This window comes from Phoenix dactylifera, chromosome 6, assembly GCF_051530095.1.
Source record: "Phoenix dactylifera cultivar Ajwa chromosome 6, Ajwa_hap1_PhDact_Kaust_v1.1, whole genome shotgun sequence".
Classification (NCBI taxonomy): domain Eukaryota; kingdom Viridiplantae; phylum Streptophyta; class Magnoliopsida; order Arecales; family Arecaceae; genus Phoenix; species Phoenix dactylifera.
In genome coordinates, this window is record NC_143195.1 from 28,808,814 (window position 1) to 28,826,905 (window position 18,092).

At 39.5% G+C, this 18,092-nt stretch overlaps 2 protein-coding genes and 1 pseudogene across 2 annotated transcripts in view; 1 reads left to right on the forward strand and 2 right to left on the reverse strand.

Moving 5' to 3' along the window:
* The window catches only part of LOC103698297 (uncharacterized), a 34,966-nt gene extending 24,500 nt beyond the window's left edge, over positions 1-10,466 (reverse strand). Inside the window, 1 exon segment of the mRNA XM_089923978.1 lies at positions 10,395-10,466. Within this exon segment, the coding sequence (XP_089780104.1) occupies positions 10,395-10,402 (8 nt within the window). The 5' untranslated portion in view covers positions 10,403-10,466.
* Positions 1,326-4,392, forward strand: LOC149753392 (L-ascorbate oxidase-like). The gene is made up of 5 exons (XM_089923751.1): positions 1,326-1,617; positions 2,126-2,218; positions 2,315-2,527; positions 2,868-3,041; positions 3,439-4,392. The coding sequence occupies exons 1-5, from the start codon at positions 1,330-1,332 to the stop codon at positions 4,390-4,392; spliced, it is 1,722 nt and encodes a 573-aa protein (XP_089779877.1). The 5' UTR covers positions 1,326-1,329.
* A 642-nt stretch (positions 10,467-11,108) lies between the features above and the next one.
* Positions 11,109-15,930, reverse strand: LOC149753393 (uncharacterized; annotated as a pseudogene).
* Between the last annotated feature and the right edge of the window lie 2,162 nt (positions 15,931-18,092).

The window sequence follows — 18,092 nt, forward strand, 5'->3', positions numbered from 1 at the left end:
TTATAGTTAATTATATAAGTTGATTGTTATCAAAGATATTGTTGTTATCGTGCTACCTATGCCCATCTCATCTAACTCCCAAACGAGCTAGATCTCGCGAAACTAGGAGTTTATGAATAAAGGATTGAAATGAGAGATGTTGTCACTTGAACTAAACCCATATGTCCAAAGGATATAACAACCCAAGTTCTCATTCAAAAATGGCTAGCTGAAAGGTATTTTTGGATTTCTTAGTCCTGTATAAGTACCCAAGATCTTTCTGACAAATAATCGATGTGGGACTAAATACATGCCCCGCACAGATCCTCACATATTCTCCTTGTTTAAGTACTAACGTCCTCGTCAGACTAAAGGTCTAAATCTATTCAAATTTAATCACAAACACCACGGTCGGCCCGTGGTTAGCCTTAAGGAGCCTGTGCTACAGGGTCCCCTAGTCCATATGGGCTATGTGTCGGGTCCGCTTTGATACCATTTGTAACAACCTAGGATCTCATCGAAATAGCAAGCTGGAAGGCATTTTTTGGATTTCTTTGTCCTGTATAAGTACTCAAGATCTCTCCGGCATAAATGATGTGGAACTAAACACATGCCCGCACAAGTCCTCACAAGATATGACATCTGTGTTTGGTTGATATTTGTACTGGGTTATCTGCAACTCTAGTAGCTCATCTTCCTTTCCTTTATAGGTTCATTAGGTCCCCTATCCCTTAGAACTTTGAAGATCAACTTTGATAGCTCCCTCAAAAGTAATCAAGGTGCTGTTGGATTTCTCATTCGAGATCATTATGGCCACTATCTTTGCTGGTACTAGATGATTTTCAGCTATTTCTGTTTCTAATTTAAGAGATTCGTAGAAAGGGTTTAGAGCTACAATTTTGACTCAAAAGTATTCTGCTTGACGATGACTCTAGTACTGGTATTAATAATTAGACAAAAATAAGCGAGCTTGACGAAAAAAAACAAATGTTTAGCCTTATTAGCGGTGGACCCGAGTAAACCATGTTTTTCCATGAAATCACCATCCATAAGAAATTTCTTTTTAGAAATTTGACAAGTATTCGTTAGAAATTTCTTTGTACCCCCCAACTACGACGTCTGTTCTTCTATTTGACCAAGATTTATTTTTTTTTAAGAGAATGAGAGAAAGACTGGGCCAAGGTCAATCCGTTTCATTAACAAAATGCTACTGACCAAAAGGTTATAAAAAACTAATATGGCTTCTTAGATTGCCACTTAGTAGTTCCAGATCCCCCTCGATAGATCCGCCAACTTTTGGGGTGACAGGAGCGCTTCTCGGAGCCGGAGGGAAGACTTTATTTGTCGAAGATGGACTTGTGGCCCGGCGGCGTTGGGTTGGCAGCTAAGCTGCCGCTGTTGTTTCTCCTCATCATCTCTGCGACCACAGGCTCTGTTCGAGCTAAAATCCACTATCAAAAATGGGAGGTGGCATACCAGTTCAAGTCCCCAGATTGCTTCCAGAAGTTGGCAATCACGATCAATGGGAGAACACCTGGCCCAACCATCATTGCCGAGCAGGGAGACACTGTGGTCATCGATGTCAAGAATGCGTTACTCACTGAGAACTTAGCCATTCACTGGCATGGGATTAGGCAGGTGCTGATACAAAACTTAGAAGCAAGTTTGCAAACTTATGGTATCAGACCTGTACTAACTTCTTGCCTTATTTCATTTTGAATCATAGACAACATAAATATGTTTTCTTGCGAGAGACGACATAAATATGTTGGTCCCTTGTTCCCCTTTTGTTGGGAACAGGATTGGTGAAATCGCCGTGTGGGTGGGGCCAAATCTTTTCTCAACTTCACTCTCATGCCTATCTTTGCTCTCTGTGTGCGTGCGTGTGTGTGTGTGTGTGTGTGTGTGTGTTATTAGATTTCCTAACTAACAATGGAAGCACCACATAGTCGAATTATCTGTATCAAATACTTTGAAAACAAGACCTGGACTTCTTAACTTTTTATTTCATTTCGAAATAGAAGCAATATAAAAGTTATTAGTTATTATTATTTCTTGATCTTCCTCCTACTCCTAGCCCTCTGAAGATAGGAATGGAAATTACCGACATTTCTATTGCTATAATAATCATTATTTTGTTTTATAGATTGGCACTCCATGGTTTGATGGCACAGAGGGGGTGACACAGTGTCCGGTTGTGCCAAGGGATACTTTTACTTACAGATTTGTTGTTGATCGAGTAAGTTTTGCGAGTTGAAACTAAATTCAATAGAAATATAATTCAGTACAAATGTTAAAAGGCAATTAACTCATCAGTCTTTCGCTGAAATCCCAGTCGGGCACGTACATGTACCATGCACACTATGAGATGCAAAGGTCTGCTGGACTCTACGGTCTTATTCGAGTTCTGCCCCCTGCCGGTGTGGTCGAGCCGTTCATCTACGACTATGACCGGAGCATCATCCTTAATGACTGGTGGCACCAGAACACCTGTGAACAGGCTGTTGGCCTGAACTCCAAAAAGTTCATTTGGGTTGGAGAGCCTCAGGTATGGCAACTTCTGTGTCCCCCCTTCCCTTTTGGAGCAAAGAAATCCTAATTTTATAAGAAACTTTTGCTTTCCATTGTGTTGGAAAAATGTTTCTAGAATTCAGAAAAAATCATGATACTTCTAAGCGGATGCAATTGATTATTCATACTCACACCCAGTAGAATTTTCAGACCATGGTTTTCAGCCTTCCTCCTGTACTAAGATTTCTATCTTTAACTTGTCTTTCCTAAAGGATTTTTTCCCCTCACTAAGAATTTTTCGTCCAACAGACGATGGAACAGTACTTTCTTAGAGCCCTCTGAAGGTTGCACTAAGTGGGGTCTTCTTAATCTTGCAGTCACTTTTGATCAATGGAAGGGGGAAATTCAACTGCTCCAACGCAGGAAGCGGGGTATGCCATGCAACCAATCCCGAGTGCTCGCCTTATGTGTTAACAGTTATCCCGGGCAAAACATACCGCCTTCGGATTGCAAGCATCACCTCTCTTTCGGCTCTAAATTTTGAAGTTGAGGTAATATCATCAACACTTTTCTTTAAAAAAAAAAACCCTTAATTCAAATTATATTATTTGAACATAAATATGGAAGCGCTATAAGCTAACTTTTTCCTACTTTGTCAGCATCTGATAAGAAACAATATGCAAATTTATGAACTTGGTAAACTATAGAATGCATGATTTATTGAGAAAATAGTGAATTGTTCCGCTACCATGAAATGGTCAGAGAAAATCATTAACGAAAGAAAAACTTATGTTTTGTCATAAGATTTTGTAGCACAAACAGTGTTGAACTCTGTTATGTTGAAGTTGTATGACTGGGTCGAAAAAATTCAAGCATGATGTCACCCGGAGCACTTATAGTAGACTCAACCCTTAACTAATGCTAATATTGCCGTTATGATCATGCCAGGGACACAATTTGATGGTTGTCGCAGCAGATGGTCACTATGTGAAGCCCTTCATGGTGAAGAACCTGAACATCTACTCAGGCGAGACCTATTCAGTGCTTTTGAAGGCTGAACAAGACCCCTCTCGCAACTATTGGGCTGTTGTCAATGTGGTTAGCCGAAATTCGACCACTCCCACTGGCACTGCCGTCCTCAATTACTACCCAAACCACACTAGAAGGCTCCCTCCGACCGTCCTGCCAACCGGTCCCCTTTGGAATGACACCATGTACAGATTCAATCAAAGTATCGCCATCCGATCGCATCCTGATTACATCCGGCCTCCTCCGACGACTTCCGACCGCATGATCATATTGCTGAACACCCAAAATTGCATCGATGGCTATGTTAAGTGGGCTGTGAATAATGTATCGTTGAATTTACCCCAGACACCATACCTCATCACCCTCAAGGAGAGGATGCTTCATGCTTTCGATCAAAAACCAGCGCCAGAGACTTATGACTACAAGAATTATGATATTTATGACGTCCAGAAGAATCGAAATGCAACAGCAAGCACTTCGATCTATCGGTTGGTATTCAATTCGACGATAGATGTGATCTTACAAAATGCTAACACGATGAAGAGGAACAATAGTGAGACACACCCATGGCATCTACATGGGCATGCCTTTTGGGTGTTGGGCTATGGAATGGGGAAGTTTGATCCGGAGACTGATCCAAAGAGGTACAATTTGGTGGACCCAATTATGAAGAACACGGTGGCAGTGCACCCCTATGGGTGGACGGCTTTGAGGTTCCGGGCCGATAACCCTGGAGTGTGGGCTTTCCACTGTCACATTGAGCCGCATTTCTTCATGGGCATGGGGGTTGTGTTTGAAGAGGGTGTGGACAAGCTTGGGAAGCTACCCGTGGCCATCATGGGCTGTGGTGAATCCAAACATATAAAGCCTTAAGGGGTTTGTTGTCGCCGAATTCGGACCAAAATCGGAGTTCAGCTCGGACAACCCTAAAGTCGGCTGGAGATAAGCTGAGCAGGTTGGTGGTGGCGTCGGGCGTCGGTCTTCTTCATGGATGGCTTGCAAAAAGTTTACTTGCCGGAGAGTTTCTAGCGGAGGACCCACCAATACCTAAGTTAGAATAGATAGGCAATAGAGTAGAAGAAAGAAGATTTCAGCAGAGTGTAAAACTCTATGTGAAATGAATATCTTACCTGAGGTCCCACAGGTCCCCCTTTATATAGGCGAGCCGGATTTGTCGCTATCTGAACTAACGTGGCATGCACTGATAGCCAAGTAATGGTAGGTGGTACAGCTATAGTGTGGAATCAGTTTGTATGGTCAGCGTGTAGCAATGATCGGGTGCAGATTGTAGTGTTGCCACGACGGCAGGCTGCGAGGGCTGTCGGTCATTAGCATTGTCAGTCATTGTTGACACATATTGATGGGCTTCTCGATCGGGGCCAAAGTCGCTCACCTCGGATGGTCGGATCCTCGGCTAGGGCCGAAGTCATTCACCTCGGGTGGTTGGCTCCTCGGCCAGTCCAAAATCATCTAAGGTTGGCTCCTTGGCCAGTCCAAAATCATAAGTTGAATCCCAAGCTAAATACGATAAAAATAATATCATTCAGCATCTTGTTAACACAAAAATGTATACATGGCTGTAAGCATGACAAACCTATAGGAGATCAAATGTCAGTGACAACCTACCTACAGATCATCCTTTTCTAAGCTAACTATACTGTGTAGCATGTATCTGTGGGCCTGCAAACTTATGCATATTGGACAGATGTATCTTATGTGGGTTCAGCATTTGACATATTGCAACAAGATGCTTCCTGTTCCTGCACCCACCACCGCTTTTGTTCCCATTCTATGCAACAAATTTTCAGGACTTCACAGTTGGTGGAGGCAGTTGACAGAAAATTAAGATATTCAAATTCTGCCATGGTAGAAAAAAGAAAAGGAAATAAAGGACCAAGATAAGTTAATTTTCACAAGAGGGGGGAGACGAAAACATAAAATTAAATTATCTAGGATTCCAGGAAGCGACTTGTCAATAATATACATAAAAGGCATGTAACTATAATAGAACATCTTTTGGAAAAGTGACAACTTATCATTAATTGTGATTAAAACTATTTTCTTTAATCACTTCTTGATGTATGATTTTGATAGAATTCAAATTCTACATTAGCAATTTCGATGGAAAATTCGGTAAGTGTGAAAATTTGAAGAAGACAGATAAAATATATAAATGCAACTATCATAAAATAAGATTATAACTGCAATTTCAAATTCAAATTACACATGGATGCATGCAGAAAATGTATTTTGCTTTATTAGAATTTACACAAATAAGAAGCGCATGGAAGAATTACAAAATTACCCTGCACCTACGTGAGCAACCTCACCTGCAAAAAGAAAAAGGTAAAATAGTTGTTGTCTCCTGTCCCTTTTTCCCCTAGAATATTGTTTTGGTTCTTTTTTTCCTAGCTTCATGGTGGATAGAGAAATAAAACCCATACACACACACATCTTATTAATTTACACATGTTGTATTCTCAGTAAATTAGATTCTTAATGTCAAAAGGTGGAAGGACAAACAAAAAATTTGAAATCTTTGGTAAAGTTTATACATTAGCAGCTCTGCATAAAATCCAACAACTTAGCATCATTCTGACATTATGATTTGTGATGCAAAAAAAAAAAAAGACGTACACACTGTTTTGTCGTGGAAGAAATTGGCATAATGATAATACAGTTTTGTAGATTAAATAAGAACAGGAAAAAAACCTCCATGATCTAGAGAAACTACATAAACTGTTTCAGTTAAATTAAATGATACAATTACATTCAGTAACATAAATATCATGCTCGATGACTTCTCAGCATACCATATAATTGGATGAAACATAAAGGGATGATGAATGGAGCCATCACTGACAATAGATATATAGCAACCTTTAAACCCCAACATCTAGAATGCCATGAGTTGCGAGCTTCTTGCAGCTTCTCAGCTCTAATGTAGTGACAAACATAAATGAGAAAAATATCCAAGAATATTTGTCAAGGTTCCTAATAGATTAACTTTTCAGAAGTTTATACCCGCTGAACCATTTCTTCCACAAAAAATGCAAGTGCGGAATTACAGCCATGAAGGACTTTATTTGAAACAATTAGTATGTCATATTCTTAAAATAATGATAATGCATAGCTATATACAAGACTTTAGCTAGAAAAAAACTGGAGGCTCAATGAATTGTCTTTATTGAAGGATATGAAGCACCCTAAGCTTATACGAAGCATGCCTGCAGCATGAAAACATTCATCATCATCAATTCCACATACTGTATATCTGGAAAGATAATTCCACATGATTTACATGATAATAAGCTTGCAAATCGTATGGCACATCTCCTGCTCGAAGTTTCTATTTATGATCCACCATGCGGTTAGGAAGGGAAGAAGTTTGTTACTGTAAATATATCGGATTAATGCCCAATGTGAGATAAGAAGCCTAAAAATTAGAAGTGCTACTCTTCCCAGATTGATTGAACTAACTGTTTTTTAATAAAATAAGGAAATGGATTATAGCAGATTACAACTACTAAGATACTCTTTTCCCAAAACAAAAGAAAGGTATTTAATATGCTAGTGTAAATATATCGGGTTGCTTCCCAATGTGAGATAAGCAACCTAAAAATTAAAAATGTTATTCTTCCAAGATTAATTAAGCTAACTATTTCTTAGTAAAATAAAGAAATGGATTATAGCAGATTACAATTACAAAGATACTCTTTTCTCAAAGGAAACTTAGAAAGGTATTAAATTTACCCATGATATATCTGTAAAAACATGCATTATTCATTTTCCTTTCAAAACAAAATTATTTATTCATTGAACTAGTACTGTTGTGATAATTAAAGATGGTTCAAGAGAAGAAAATTTTAATATCAAGGAAGTTTTGCGTACATTATAATTTGGTTATGGATAAGAAAGAATTGCAAAGGATTTATCCATTCCATATGCAAAGTTCAGAACTATTAGTCAATAAGTAGCAGATCTGAGTATAAAGATCACAGCTTAAGAGTAATTTTCATATTAGTTTTGAAGTGCATATCCAAATTATTAACTAAAGCACGAACTTATATAATATAGTTGTCAAATGCTCGATATGAAGAGGCATACATGATGGACCGGATAGTGACCTACAATGAAGAATATGCAGAAATTTGTTCCCGTAGCCACAAACAAACCAGGCCAATAAATTTGTTCCCGTATCAAGCAGGCAAAGACTGTTTTCTTTTGACGGAATATATTGCACTTTCTTGTTTTGCAAATATCGATTGCTCCCAACTCTGTATTTCCTCACTCCTGCCACCTTCTACCAGAATATTTTCAACTGGCTTCCTCATTCTGAAAACAAACAACGCAAAAGATTAATGATATTTAATATTGGAATTTTTTTCCAATTATCTAAGATAATCTAGTCTATTTGGGTTGGGGTCATGAAAGGAATAGAACATGGATAATAAATAAGGGGGATTCAGTGACAAGATGTGGCCACTGGATTATGCCTTCATAGAAGTGTCACAAACCACCGTTCCACCAAATACCCATCCCTGTTTTTGATAACTAAGGGGAATTCAGTGTCAAGATGATTCAGACTCCACCAAACGCCCATCCCTGTTTTTGATAACTAGAGTCGTTGATTAAGGGCCCTAATTTAAACTTGGACAAAATAAAAATTAGGTCCGTGATATATTGAATAATTCCTAACAAGTTTCAAGATCAATTCAGTGGGTAGGGTGACTAATTTTGTGCAAGTGACAAGCTGAGGTGTTGCTTGGACTTTGCTCACAAATAGTCAAGAGAGAAACCAAGAGCCTCAATTCTCATCAAACATAGAATCAAAAATCCCAACGAGCAGCATATTTATTCAATTATTCCAGAAAAAAAACGTACTTGCAAAACAGAAAACATAAAAATGGAGAAAAAACATGTAACTTTCTCAATTGAAAACCAAAAGAATTAAAAATGGTCATAAAAAGAAGAAGTCAGCGATACCAAAACCGCAGCGGATCTTCTTCAACTCTTCCTCTCCCTCCCTTTCAATCCCTTCAAATAACAGCCTTGGTCGAAGGTGGGCCCCCAACATCCTTCGGCAAAATTACCAGATGACCAAGAAACCCACTGGATATCAAAACAATCTGAACCGTTCTTGAGATCTGGCGGACCATAAAGTGTCAGCCATCAGATCGGGGCAATATAAGCGACCGACCAATCGAACGGTTGTGATTTGATTAATAGGGACGGAGAGGGAGAGGTGCAGCCGTGTAGGTGGGCCCACCCAAGACTAGTCGGGCTGTCTTCTAATCCTTTCGTTTTGTATTCTCTAGTCGATTGTTAGTGGCTGCAAGTTAGGGTATGTCGTGAGGGGGCCATTAAAAGATGTTATTAGGTTGAGCACCTGATATTACCAGGGAATTTAGGGGCTTAGATTAACTTGGACTTGCAAGTTAGGGTAGGAGACATTATATCAATGTCTGGTGTGTTGAGCCTTGAGGGAATCCTATAAAGCTGCAATACTTGGATTGTGTTTTTACTAGTATTCTTTCTAATTTTAATACAACTTGAGCATTAATATTGGTGCATTGTAATTTTATTAACTATGATTTCTACAAAAGTTTTTGTGCAATTACTTGAGTATAATACAACATTCTTTCTACACTGCCCTTTTTTTTCGTTTTATTTTTCATTAAGGAAATATGGTAGGAGCGCCACCTTCTAAACAATGGTTGGCTTTTCCTTGGTCAAGGGCTAACTTGGATGGTTGGGGAGAAGAAATATAAATGAGTCAAAGTAGTAGTAAACTAGTTAACTGCTTAGGTTTGTACACACACGTGCATATATAAATATACCTATCCATCTTTCTATCCATCCATCTACCTAGCTATATATATAGAAATCCAAACTTGGCTTGTTTGTTTAATTGACCAATATGTTATTAGTTTGAACCCAAACTTTTATTTAGTTTTGCAAGCTCAATTTTCTTTTTTAGCAAATTTTCAAGCTCAGATTGTTAAACTCCTTTTTCTTTCAACAAAAAAGTTTATCTATCAATTCATTAGCAAATATCGAGGCTTTTCCATTACTATGGTCACGTATGATGATATACTTGAATCTCAAACTTCAAATCCTACATTACATATATCATTATATTTTTGAGCAAATTAATGAAACCTATTATATTATTTTATTGATAAATAAAATGAAGTGCAAATTGAACTGAGGAGACGAAGTGATGTCCAAGTCCAAGAAACCGTACAATCTAATACCGGTCTAATAAATAAATCTAATCCAGTATAATTCTAGTTTAAATAGAGCATCGAGACAACAACTAGCCCAACCTAAATGGCCCACTGCATTTTTTCCCCCCCGAAATTCCTGACAAAAACATGTCAGTTCTCATATTTTCTTGGTAAATGTGAGTGCCTGCTTACAAGTATATCGCTCCATGGGAAACACAAATCCTATGGTTGGCAGGTGTCTATTATGCCAGATTGACGAGATATTATTAATTACACTGCATGCACCATGGCGCGCAGGCAGCCAATCACAGCCGTTGATTTTTATGGGCTTTATTCCTTGAATACGCCTATCATCACAGTAACTAGCGATTGTGACGGGCTGCAAGCATGGCCATATTACGCAATAATTTTTCCGGATTGACCAGATCAATAAAATGCTCGAGTATAAATTAATTGTTTTGACAACTCAGTCAAGATAACTTTACAATTTCCAATAATAAAAGCATGGAGGGATCTATCCGTTGGTTGATATGAATCTACTGCATAAAGAATCAAGTTCTGCTAACTCTCGTGAATCGAAAAAAGGAGATAAACTATATATTAAATGATGGCTTTTTTTGGCAAAATATCTATTTTCTATCATACCTTGACATGGATTAGGTGATATAACTTAATCATGTCCAAAGGTTGGGAGTTTGGTCGTGCCCCGATGGTCAGGGCCGGCCTGAGCCTTAGGCGACTGAGGCCCCGGGCCAATGGAAGGCCCCGGGAGGCTGATCAAAAGGAAGCAAAGCCCCATATAAATGGGATCAGGAGCTGGCTACGAATCTTCCCCCCTCCATCGGTGGAGAGTTTCTTGGCCTGCAGAGGGGCAATTTGGAAGTTGGGGACAGTAGTTTTGTTTTGGGTGGGAGCGGGGGGGGGGGGGGGCGAGAGAGAGAGAGAGAGAGAGAGGAGGGATTTGGTTGGCTTGATAGACGCCTGAAGCCACTCTTACCTTTCATCCCTTCTCTTTTTTGGTTTTGGTCTTGGTTTTCCTTCCCTCACATTACTCCTGATCCAGCTGGGCCATCCGGAAGAAAGATAGGGGGATTGGAGATGGACGTCTTGGAGGGTGGAGATTCTTTTAGTTTTCTCCTCTCGGTTTCTTCTCCCCTCTTGGGTGGTAGAGAGAGAAAAGGAGGGAGGGGGTTGAATGGCTGCTGTGCCGTGATGTTGCAGTTGCTGCTTGGGTACTCACTTGAAGGGGAGATGGTGGGATGGGACTTTTATTAATTTGATGGAGTGAATTTTCCATAATGACCCTACTTTCTCTTAGAGGTTTCTTTATGGACAAATTCTTTTCTTTACCTTGACCATGAAGTGCCATGGGATGACATTTTCCTATTCGGCTCTTGCTTGACATGGTAAACAGTATTGCCAAGCATTATCTCAGTTATTTAATCAGTTTCATGGCCCTTCATTTAGAATAATTACTTTTATGTGCTTCCATTCAAGAATTATATTAAATTGAAAAGGCTTCTTGTCTATCTTTGTTAGATTCATGGTTGAAATAGTGTACTTGATAGCTATCTATTTTCATATATTGTTTTAAGTATTTTATATTTATTAAAAAATTATTATTAAAAAAAATTATTATTAAAAAAAAAGGCCTCATTCATTGGATTCGCCTTAGGCCCCAGAATGTATTGAGCCGCCCCAGCCGATGGTAGATAGCTGTTGAGATACATTTCGCATCTCGGACGAGAATGCGGGTTGTTATCTAAACACTGAAATACTGTCATAACTATTGCAACTAACTCATTTGCAGCTTGAGTTGTCAGAGGTGGTAGTCGCGGGTCTAATATATCTTTCAGAGAGGTGTTTTCACTGATCGTAGAAGATAAAGTAGAGATGAGATCTCCTGGATGCTTTCCCATTACAATCTCAAGTGCAACTACTCCAAAACTATATACATCACATTTCTCAGTAACCCTCATTGTGTATGCAAGCTCTGCAACAGACAAGAAAAAATATATAATCAAATTTTTATTGTCAACCACTTCTAATAGAGCTAGTTTTATCGATTTAATTAGCTCTAGAGTCCACTTGTAACTGCAACACAAGGTATCTGATTTAATACAAAAAGTTCAAAGCATTCTCAATTGTGTCAGTCCCACACAAAAGCAACTCAGCATGTAATCAATAGTTTACTACGTATTACATAGTCTAGTACAAATTATAGCATTGAAAATGTAATAGTATTAAAGTTAAACAAACATATCTTCATATCAACTTGGTCACATGAATGTCATGGAGAATAACATGTAATTAGCTAATCCTAAAAAGACCGAGAAAGAAACAATAACTCTTTTGGAGGAAAAATATTGTGTTTCTTTGACGAGCATGGAAGTGTGTAATGCATTGATAAGTTACCATGGTCATAGATATGTTACCTTTTTTTATATAGAAATAAACCTAAAGATGCTCTTAACATATCTCGAACAATGTATTAAAAAATATAAACAAATTTGTATCTCCATTGTTCTTACATTACAAAAATAGAATTGCAGCATGCCTGGGGCCAAATATCCTCGTGTGCCTGCAAGGATACTCCAGTTTGATGAATCAGGCTTTAGAAGTCTAGCAATACCGAAGTCCGAAATACAAGCCTTGTATTCTGAATCAAGTAGAATATTTTTGCTTGTTATGTCTCGGTGCACTAATGGCGGAGCACAATCATGGTGCATGTATGATAGAGCATGAGCAATATGTTTTACAGCATCCACTCTCTTAGACCAATCCAATTCAGCGGCACCTTCACTTCGGAGAATATTTGCCAAGCTTCCTCTCTCCATGTATTCACAAACAAGAAATTTATGTCGACCATTGGAGCAAAAACCATAAAGCTTCACAATATTCCGATGTTGGATCTGGGTCAGTGCCCGTATTTCATTCCAAAAAGTTTGCTTGCTTGGCGAGTCTTCAATTTCTAATGGATGAAATTTCTTCACAGCTACCAACTTGCCGCGCAATAATGCTTTGTAAACATTAGAAAATGCTCCAGTGCCAATGCAGTACTTGGCATCAAAATTCTCTGTTGCTTGAATGATGCCATTGTATGCATTTTCTCCATTGAAGTTCCAAATAGAGAATCCACCTTCTTCAATACTTGCATCATTTCTCGTACATTTCTTCCACAGAATTAGCAAAGCAAATACAACAAATAGAAATAAGAAACTAGGAACAGTAATTAACAAGAGAAGTTTGTGGTGCTTATTTGAATCATCTTTGCTGGTTGTATGGGAGCCACATGAAGGCAAACCTTTCACTGCACCACACAAGCCCTTGTTGTGGGCGAACCACTCCACTGGAGCATTCTGAAAAATTCTGCTGTTGGGCAGTGGGCCTTCTAATTCATTGTATGATAAGTCTACAGATAACAAACTTATCATATCACTCAAAGAAGGTGGAACATGACCGGTCAGCTCATTGTGTGATAGATTCAGAACTTCTAGCTTATCCAGTTTGCCAAATTGTGATGGTATCTCTCCAGTAAATGAGTTGTGGCTTAGATCTAGGAAGACTTGTAGGTTTACTAGATTTCCAATTTGAAAGGGAATGCTTCCATTAAAAAGATTGTTTCCAAGCTTCAGCGAATAAAGTTTCATGCAGTTACCTAATTATTCTGGTACCCTTCCTCTTAGTTGATTTGCTGACAGATCAAGAATCTCTAAATTAGATAGTTCTCCGAATTCTGGATATACCTCCCCAACAAGTTGGTTATTGCTCAAAGTCAAGTTATATAGATTAGTTAACTTGCTCAGATCCTTTGGAATCTCTCCTGATAGATAGTTCGAAGAAAGGTCAAGTTTTTGTAGTCGAGTCAACTTTCCGAGTTCTGCTGGTATGCTTCCTGTAACCTTGTTGCTGGAGATTTTTAAGAGCGACAAATTATGACATCCTCCCCAGTTTGGTGAGAGCTTACCAGACAGATTGTTGAAGCTTAAATCAAAGTACGAGAGATGTGGATACACTCCAAGATTTTCAGATATATCCCCAGATAGTTGGTTCTGCTTGAGTCCGACTCCGACTAGGCTTGTGCAGTTTTTCAAGCTTTGGGGAATCGGACCTTCAAAATAGTTGTTGCTCAAAGAAAGAATATGTAGAACTCCTCCTTTGCATATGTCATGGGGTAAATGGCCAGAAAAACTGTTGTACCCCAATTGGAGAACTTTCAAATTTGTAATATTATTAAATTCCTGAGGCAAAGAACCAGATAGTTGATTGTTGAATAAGCGCAAATAAGTAAGGTTGGTTAAGCTTCCAAGAGATGGAGGGATTGAGCCAGAGATTTGATTTTCATGGAGGGACAAGATTTCAAGCTTGGTTAAATTTCCGATACTAGCAGGGATTGAACCATCTAAAAGGTTGACATATATTTTCAAATCTCTCAAGCTTACCAGATCTTGTATTTCATGAGGAATTGATCCAGAGATCTGATTTTTAAAGAGGTTCAAGGTTTCAAGCTTGGTTAAATTTCTGATACTAGTAGGGATGGAACCTGTTAAATTGTTTGTTGAGAGTTCTAGCATAGTTAACTCCACTAGATTTCCTATTTCAGAAGGAATGGAGCCAGAGAGATGATTATTCCAAAGATTGAACCAGTTAAGCTTGGTCCAGTTTCCTAAGCTAAGAGGGATGAAACCTATCAGACTGTTATTGCTCATCTCTAAATAAACCAGGTTTACGAGATTCCCTAATTCGGGAGGGATGGAGCCAGATATCCCGTTGGTGGAGCAATCCAATACTTGAAGCTGGGTTAAATTTCCCAAAGTGAGAGGGATGGAACCTGTTATATGGTTGGTGTAGATTTTCAACTCCAAGAGATTCCCAAGCCTTCCTAACTCCTTAGGGATGGTACCTGAAAGGTTATTCTGGTGTAGGTATAAGAAGTTAAGCCATGTCATATTACTTAGCCAAGGAGGGATGGAACCACTTATCTGATTCTCGCTAAGATTGAAAGAGTTGAGCTTTGTCAGAGAAATGATCTGCAGTGGAATTATCCCTGCAAAGTTATTAGTGCAAAGATCAAGAGAGGTGAGCTTCGAAAGAGCAGATATGGTGGGAGGAATGCTTCCATAGAGCTCATTGAACGTGAGGTTGAGACTGGTAAGTGATGACAGGGCGGAGAAGTTGAAAGCATTTAGCGTTCCTGCCAGACCCATATGGGCCAGATTCACCTCCCTGATCACATGTCGGCCTCGACGTGTGATGTTGCATGCGATTCCAGTCCAGTTGCATAGACTTGTGTCGAGGTTCCAAGATTCAAGTGATCCTTGGCTCTGGAGGCTGGCTTTCCACTGGAGGAGGGCCCTCCCTTGGGATGCAAGTGAAGCTGATGCCAAGGCAAGAAGAAATGAAAGGATTAGAAACAGAAGAAGGGTGGAGAAGAATTTTGGAGATGACATAGCCAAGGTTCTAATAGGCCCAAGGTGTTTTAAGGTTATTGTGGCTGTTGAGAGAGAGTTCGAGGCCTTTTATAGCCACCATCTAGTTGCATATTCCTTTGCATGTCTACCGTAAGGGGTGGGTGATAGAAATTTTGCGATGCTTTGAATGTTTCAAGCTGAACGAGGGTTGGGAGATAGTGATTTTACCCAAACCCTACAAACTGGTCTGGACTTTGCTAACATGTCATGCTCTATTTTAGCCAACAGGTGACTGGCTTGTTTTTGTTTTTGTTGGGCACTATGTTGCCATCCATCTACAGTTCTATCTCTTCCTCAACAAAAAGTCTTCGGCTATATCTCTCGAGTCTGGCCTCTACCGTCCGCTAGTGCTATGGGCTTCAACTTATCCTTCAATGGTTGCTGTCAGCTTATAACTATCTTCTGTGATTAGACTGGCGCACTGCCACGTGGTGCACGTAGTGTAGAATATAATTTCTTCCATTGCAGTCTCTATTCCATTTGAGAAATAGATGCATCACTGCTACGAATAGGTCCAAAGGCCCTCCTGAAAAGATAATGAATTAATGAAAAATCATCTTTAACTAGGGAAGACTATATCTCTCTGTTCTCTTTTTCCTCCTCTTCCGTTCCTACTATAAATTCCCTACGACTTAGTATCGAAGGGCTCGGTCGGAGCCAATTCGCTGAGCTCTTATCCTTATTTGTTGTCTCGCAGATCCTCGGAAGCGGTCCATCACGATGTTCCAGGATCGACAGTAATAAGCATCTAGACTGCTCTTGGGTAAGCAGCTCAATGCATGGCATCTATAGTCTTGCATACCAACAGGTCAAAGAAAGAGGTTGAATGGGAAAAATATCGGATAGAAGATGCTATCCTCTCGGTCGATAGAGATGCTATTAAAGACAACAACCGACTCCTTTGAATTAGTTTTCGCAATTCAACATGATATTAAAGACACCAACCAACTCCTTTGAATTAGTTCACGCAATTCAACAATCATGCAGTCACCATCTAGACCATGTGGTATCCCGGCCTCCCTTCTAATAATTACGTTGGGACAAGTGTAATGGACAGAAGTTGAAAAGTTCAACTTGAAATTGGAATGCTTGTCCCTCTCAGAAAACAAAAAAAGAAAACAAAATTCCGAGGACCGGAAACTCAGAAAATTTTTAGAGTCAAAGTCAAGAAGAATTGGAATGAAGATGAGGTACTAGAGCTGATCACGGGCCTTCCAGCCCGCCCAGCCCGGCCCGAATTTTTTCGGGCTTGGGCATTAAAAAAAGGCCCATGGGTCGGGCCTGGGCAAGAAAAGCAGCCCGACCAAAAAAATCGGGCCGGGCCTGGTCGGGCCATTCTGGCCCATTTCCAGATTCCAAACAAAGAAAAAATCGAGCTTGTCGGGTCGGGCCTATCGGGTCGGGCCGGGCTAGACGGGCCTAGAACCATATTTATAAAGTCGGATCGGGCCTGGACAAAAATTTAAGTCCGACAGTCGGGCCGGGCCGGGCCTGGGCATAGCCATCGGGCCTAATTTCTGCTGTAGAGCCCAGTCCGAGCCCGGCCCGGTCCGAGTTTTGATCAGCTCTAGGATGAACCAAGGATAGTAGTCTGATCCAAAGATGCTGATGCGAATCTTCCGTATGGAAGAGGATAGGAGAATGCTCTTCCTTCTCCATTCAATCCAGAGGTTAGGGAAACTCGTCGTAGCCCGATAGCGGTCCACAAACTCTTAGCAAATGAGCATAAAAAAAAAAAAAAAGGTGGTTGACCGACTCAACCCTTGAACCACACAAAACACATAATTTATTCCTCACCGCTAGCTACAAAAAGACTCACCTTCTCCGGAGCTGCCGCTTTCTTAATAACTTTTGCGAAAAGGGCATTTGAGGCCACCAAGGCTCGGCAAGTTTCAGAAAGAGTCAACGGAGAATGGATTATTAGGGTCTAATTGGTCATAGGAGGTTAGGTAATAATTTAATTTTCAAAATATAGGGTAGTCCCGTCATAATAGCCCCTAGTTTTTCATTTTGAGAATTTATTTTTAAAATTAATTTTTGTATAAGATTTTTTTATATTACTGCAGCATTTTTCTTTTTTGCCGCCGGGGGTTCATCACGTAGATGTACTATTTTCTAAATTAAAAAATTAAAATAATTATGTATAATTATTTTAAAAGCAATGTTTAAAATTGATGTTGCACACGTAATTTTTTCTAGGCTGAAGAAATTGACATATAAAACATGTATGCCTAATAATTATCTGTTTGTCATCTTGGAAATCGACTCTCGATGCTTTGTCTACGAGCCAATCTGCTACCCGATTTGCTTCTCATGTTGAGCTGTAAAATAATCGAAGGTTGAAATCAGGTGATATAGATACCCATTAAAAGAGGACAGGAAAACATGTGCTGGAGAATATTTGAAATCTAGTGGCATGAGCAATGTTCCTCCAGGAAATCTAGTGGCATGATTTCCGTTTCTATGACTGATTTAAGAGACTTGTAGAAAGGAAGAATATCCAAAAAAAAAAAAAATGTGGAGGACGATCCATGGCAGCTCGGCTTGAACCATGGCTAACTCCATACCGACAGACACACATTCTCAGGGGTCTTAGAAAGCAGCGAAACCCGACCGAATCCGGCGGCAGGTGGTGGTGGAACTCTAAGCTTACATGAGGAGCAATCTTATGAGATGGTCAGCATATGAGGATGCAAAATAAGGAAAGAAAAGAAAAATTAGATTCAAATCAATCTAAGCTTGGTTTTGCTAAGTTGTACTATATCATACTAGTAAAGACCCGTACGGGCATATGTCTAGTCCCACATCGGTTATTTGCTAGATAGATTTTGAGTATTTATACGAGACTAAAAAACGTAAATAATACCTTCTA

Bases quoted from the DNA above. Each gene is read 5' to 3' on its own strand.
- LOC149753392 (XM_089923751.1), top strand. From the start codon at position 1,330: ATGGACTTGTGGCCCGGCGGCGTTGGGTTGGCAGCTAAGCTGCCGCTG. The intron at 2,219-2,314 runs GTAAGTTTTGCG...CTGAAATCCCAG, and splicing joins ACAGATTTGTTGTTGATCGA to TCGGGCACGTACATGTACCA. The intron at 3,042-3,438 runs GTAATATCATCA...TGATCATGCCAG, and splicing joins CTCTAAATTTTGAAGTTGAG to GGACACAATTTGATGGTTGT.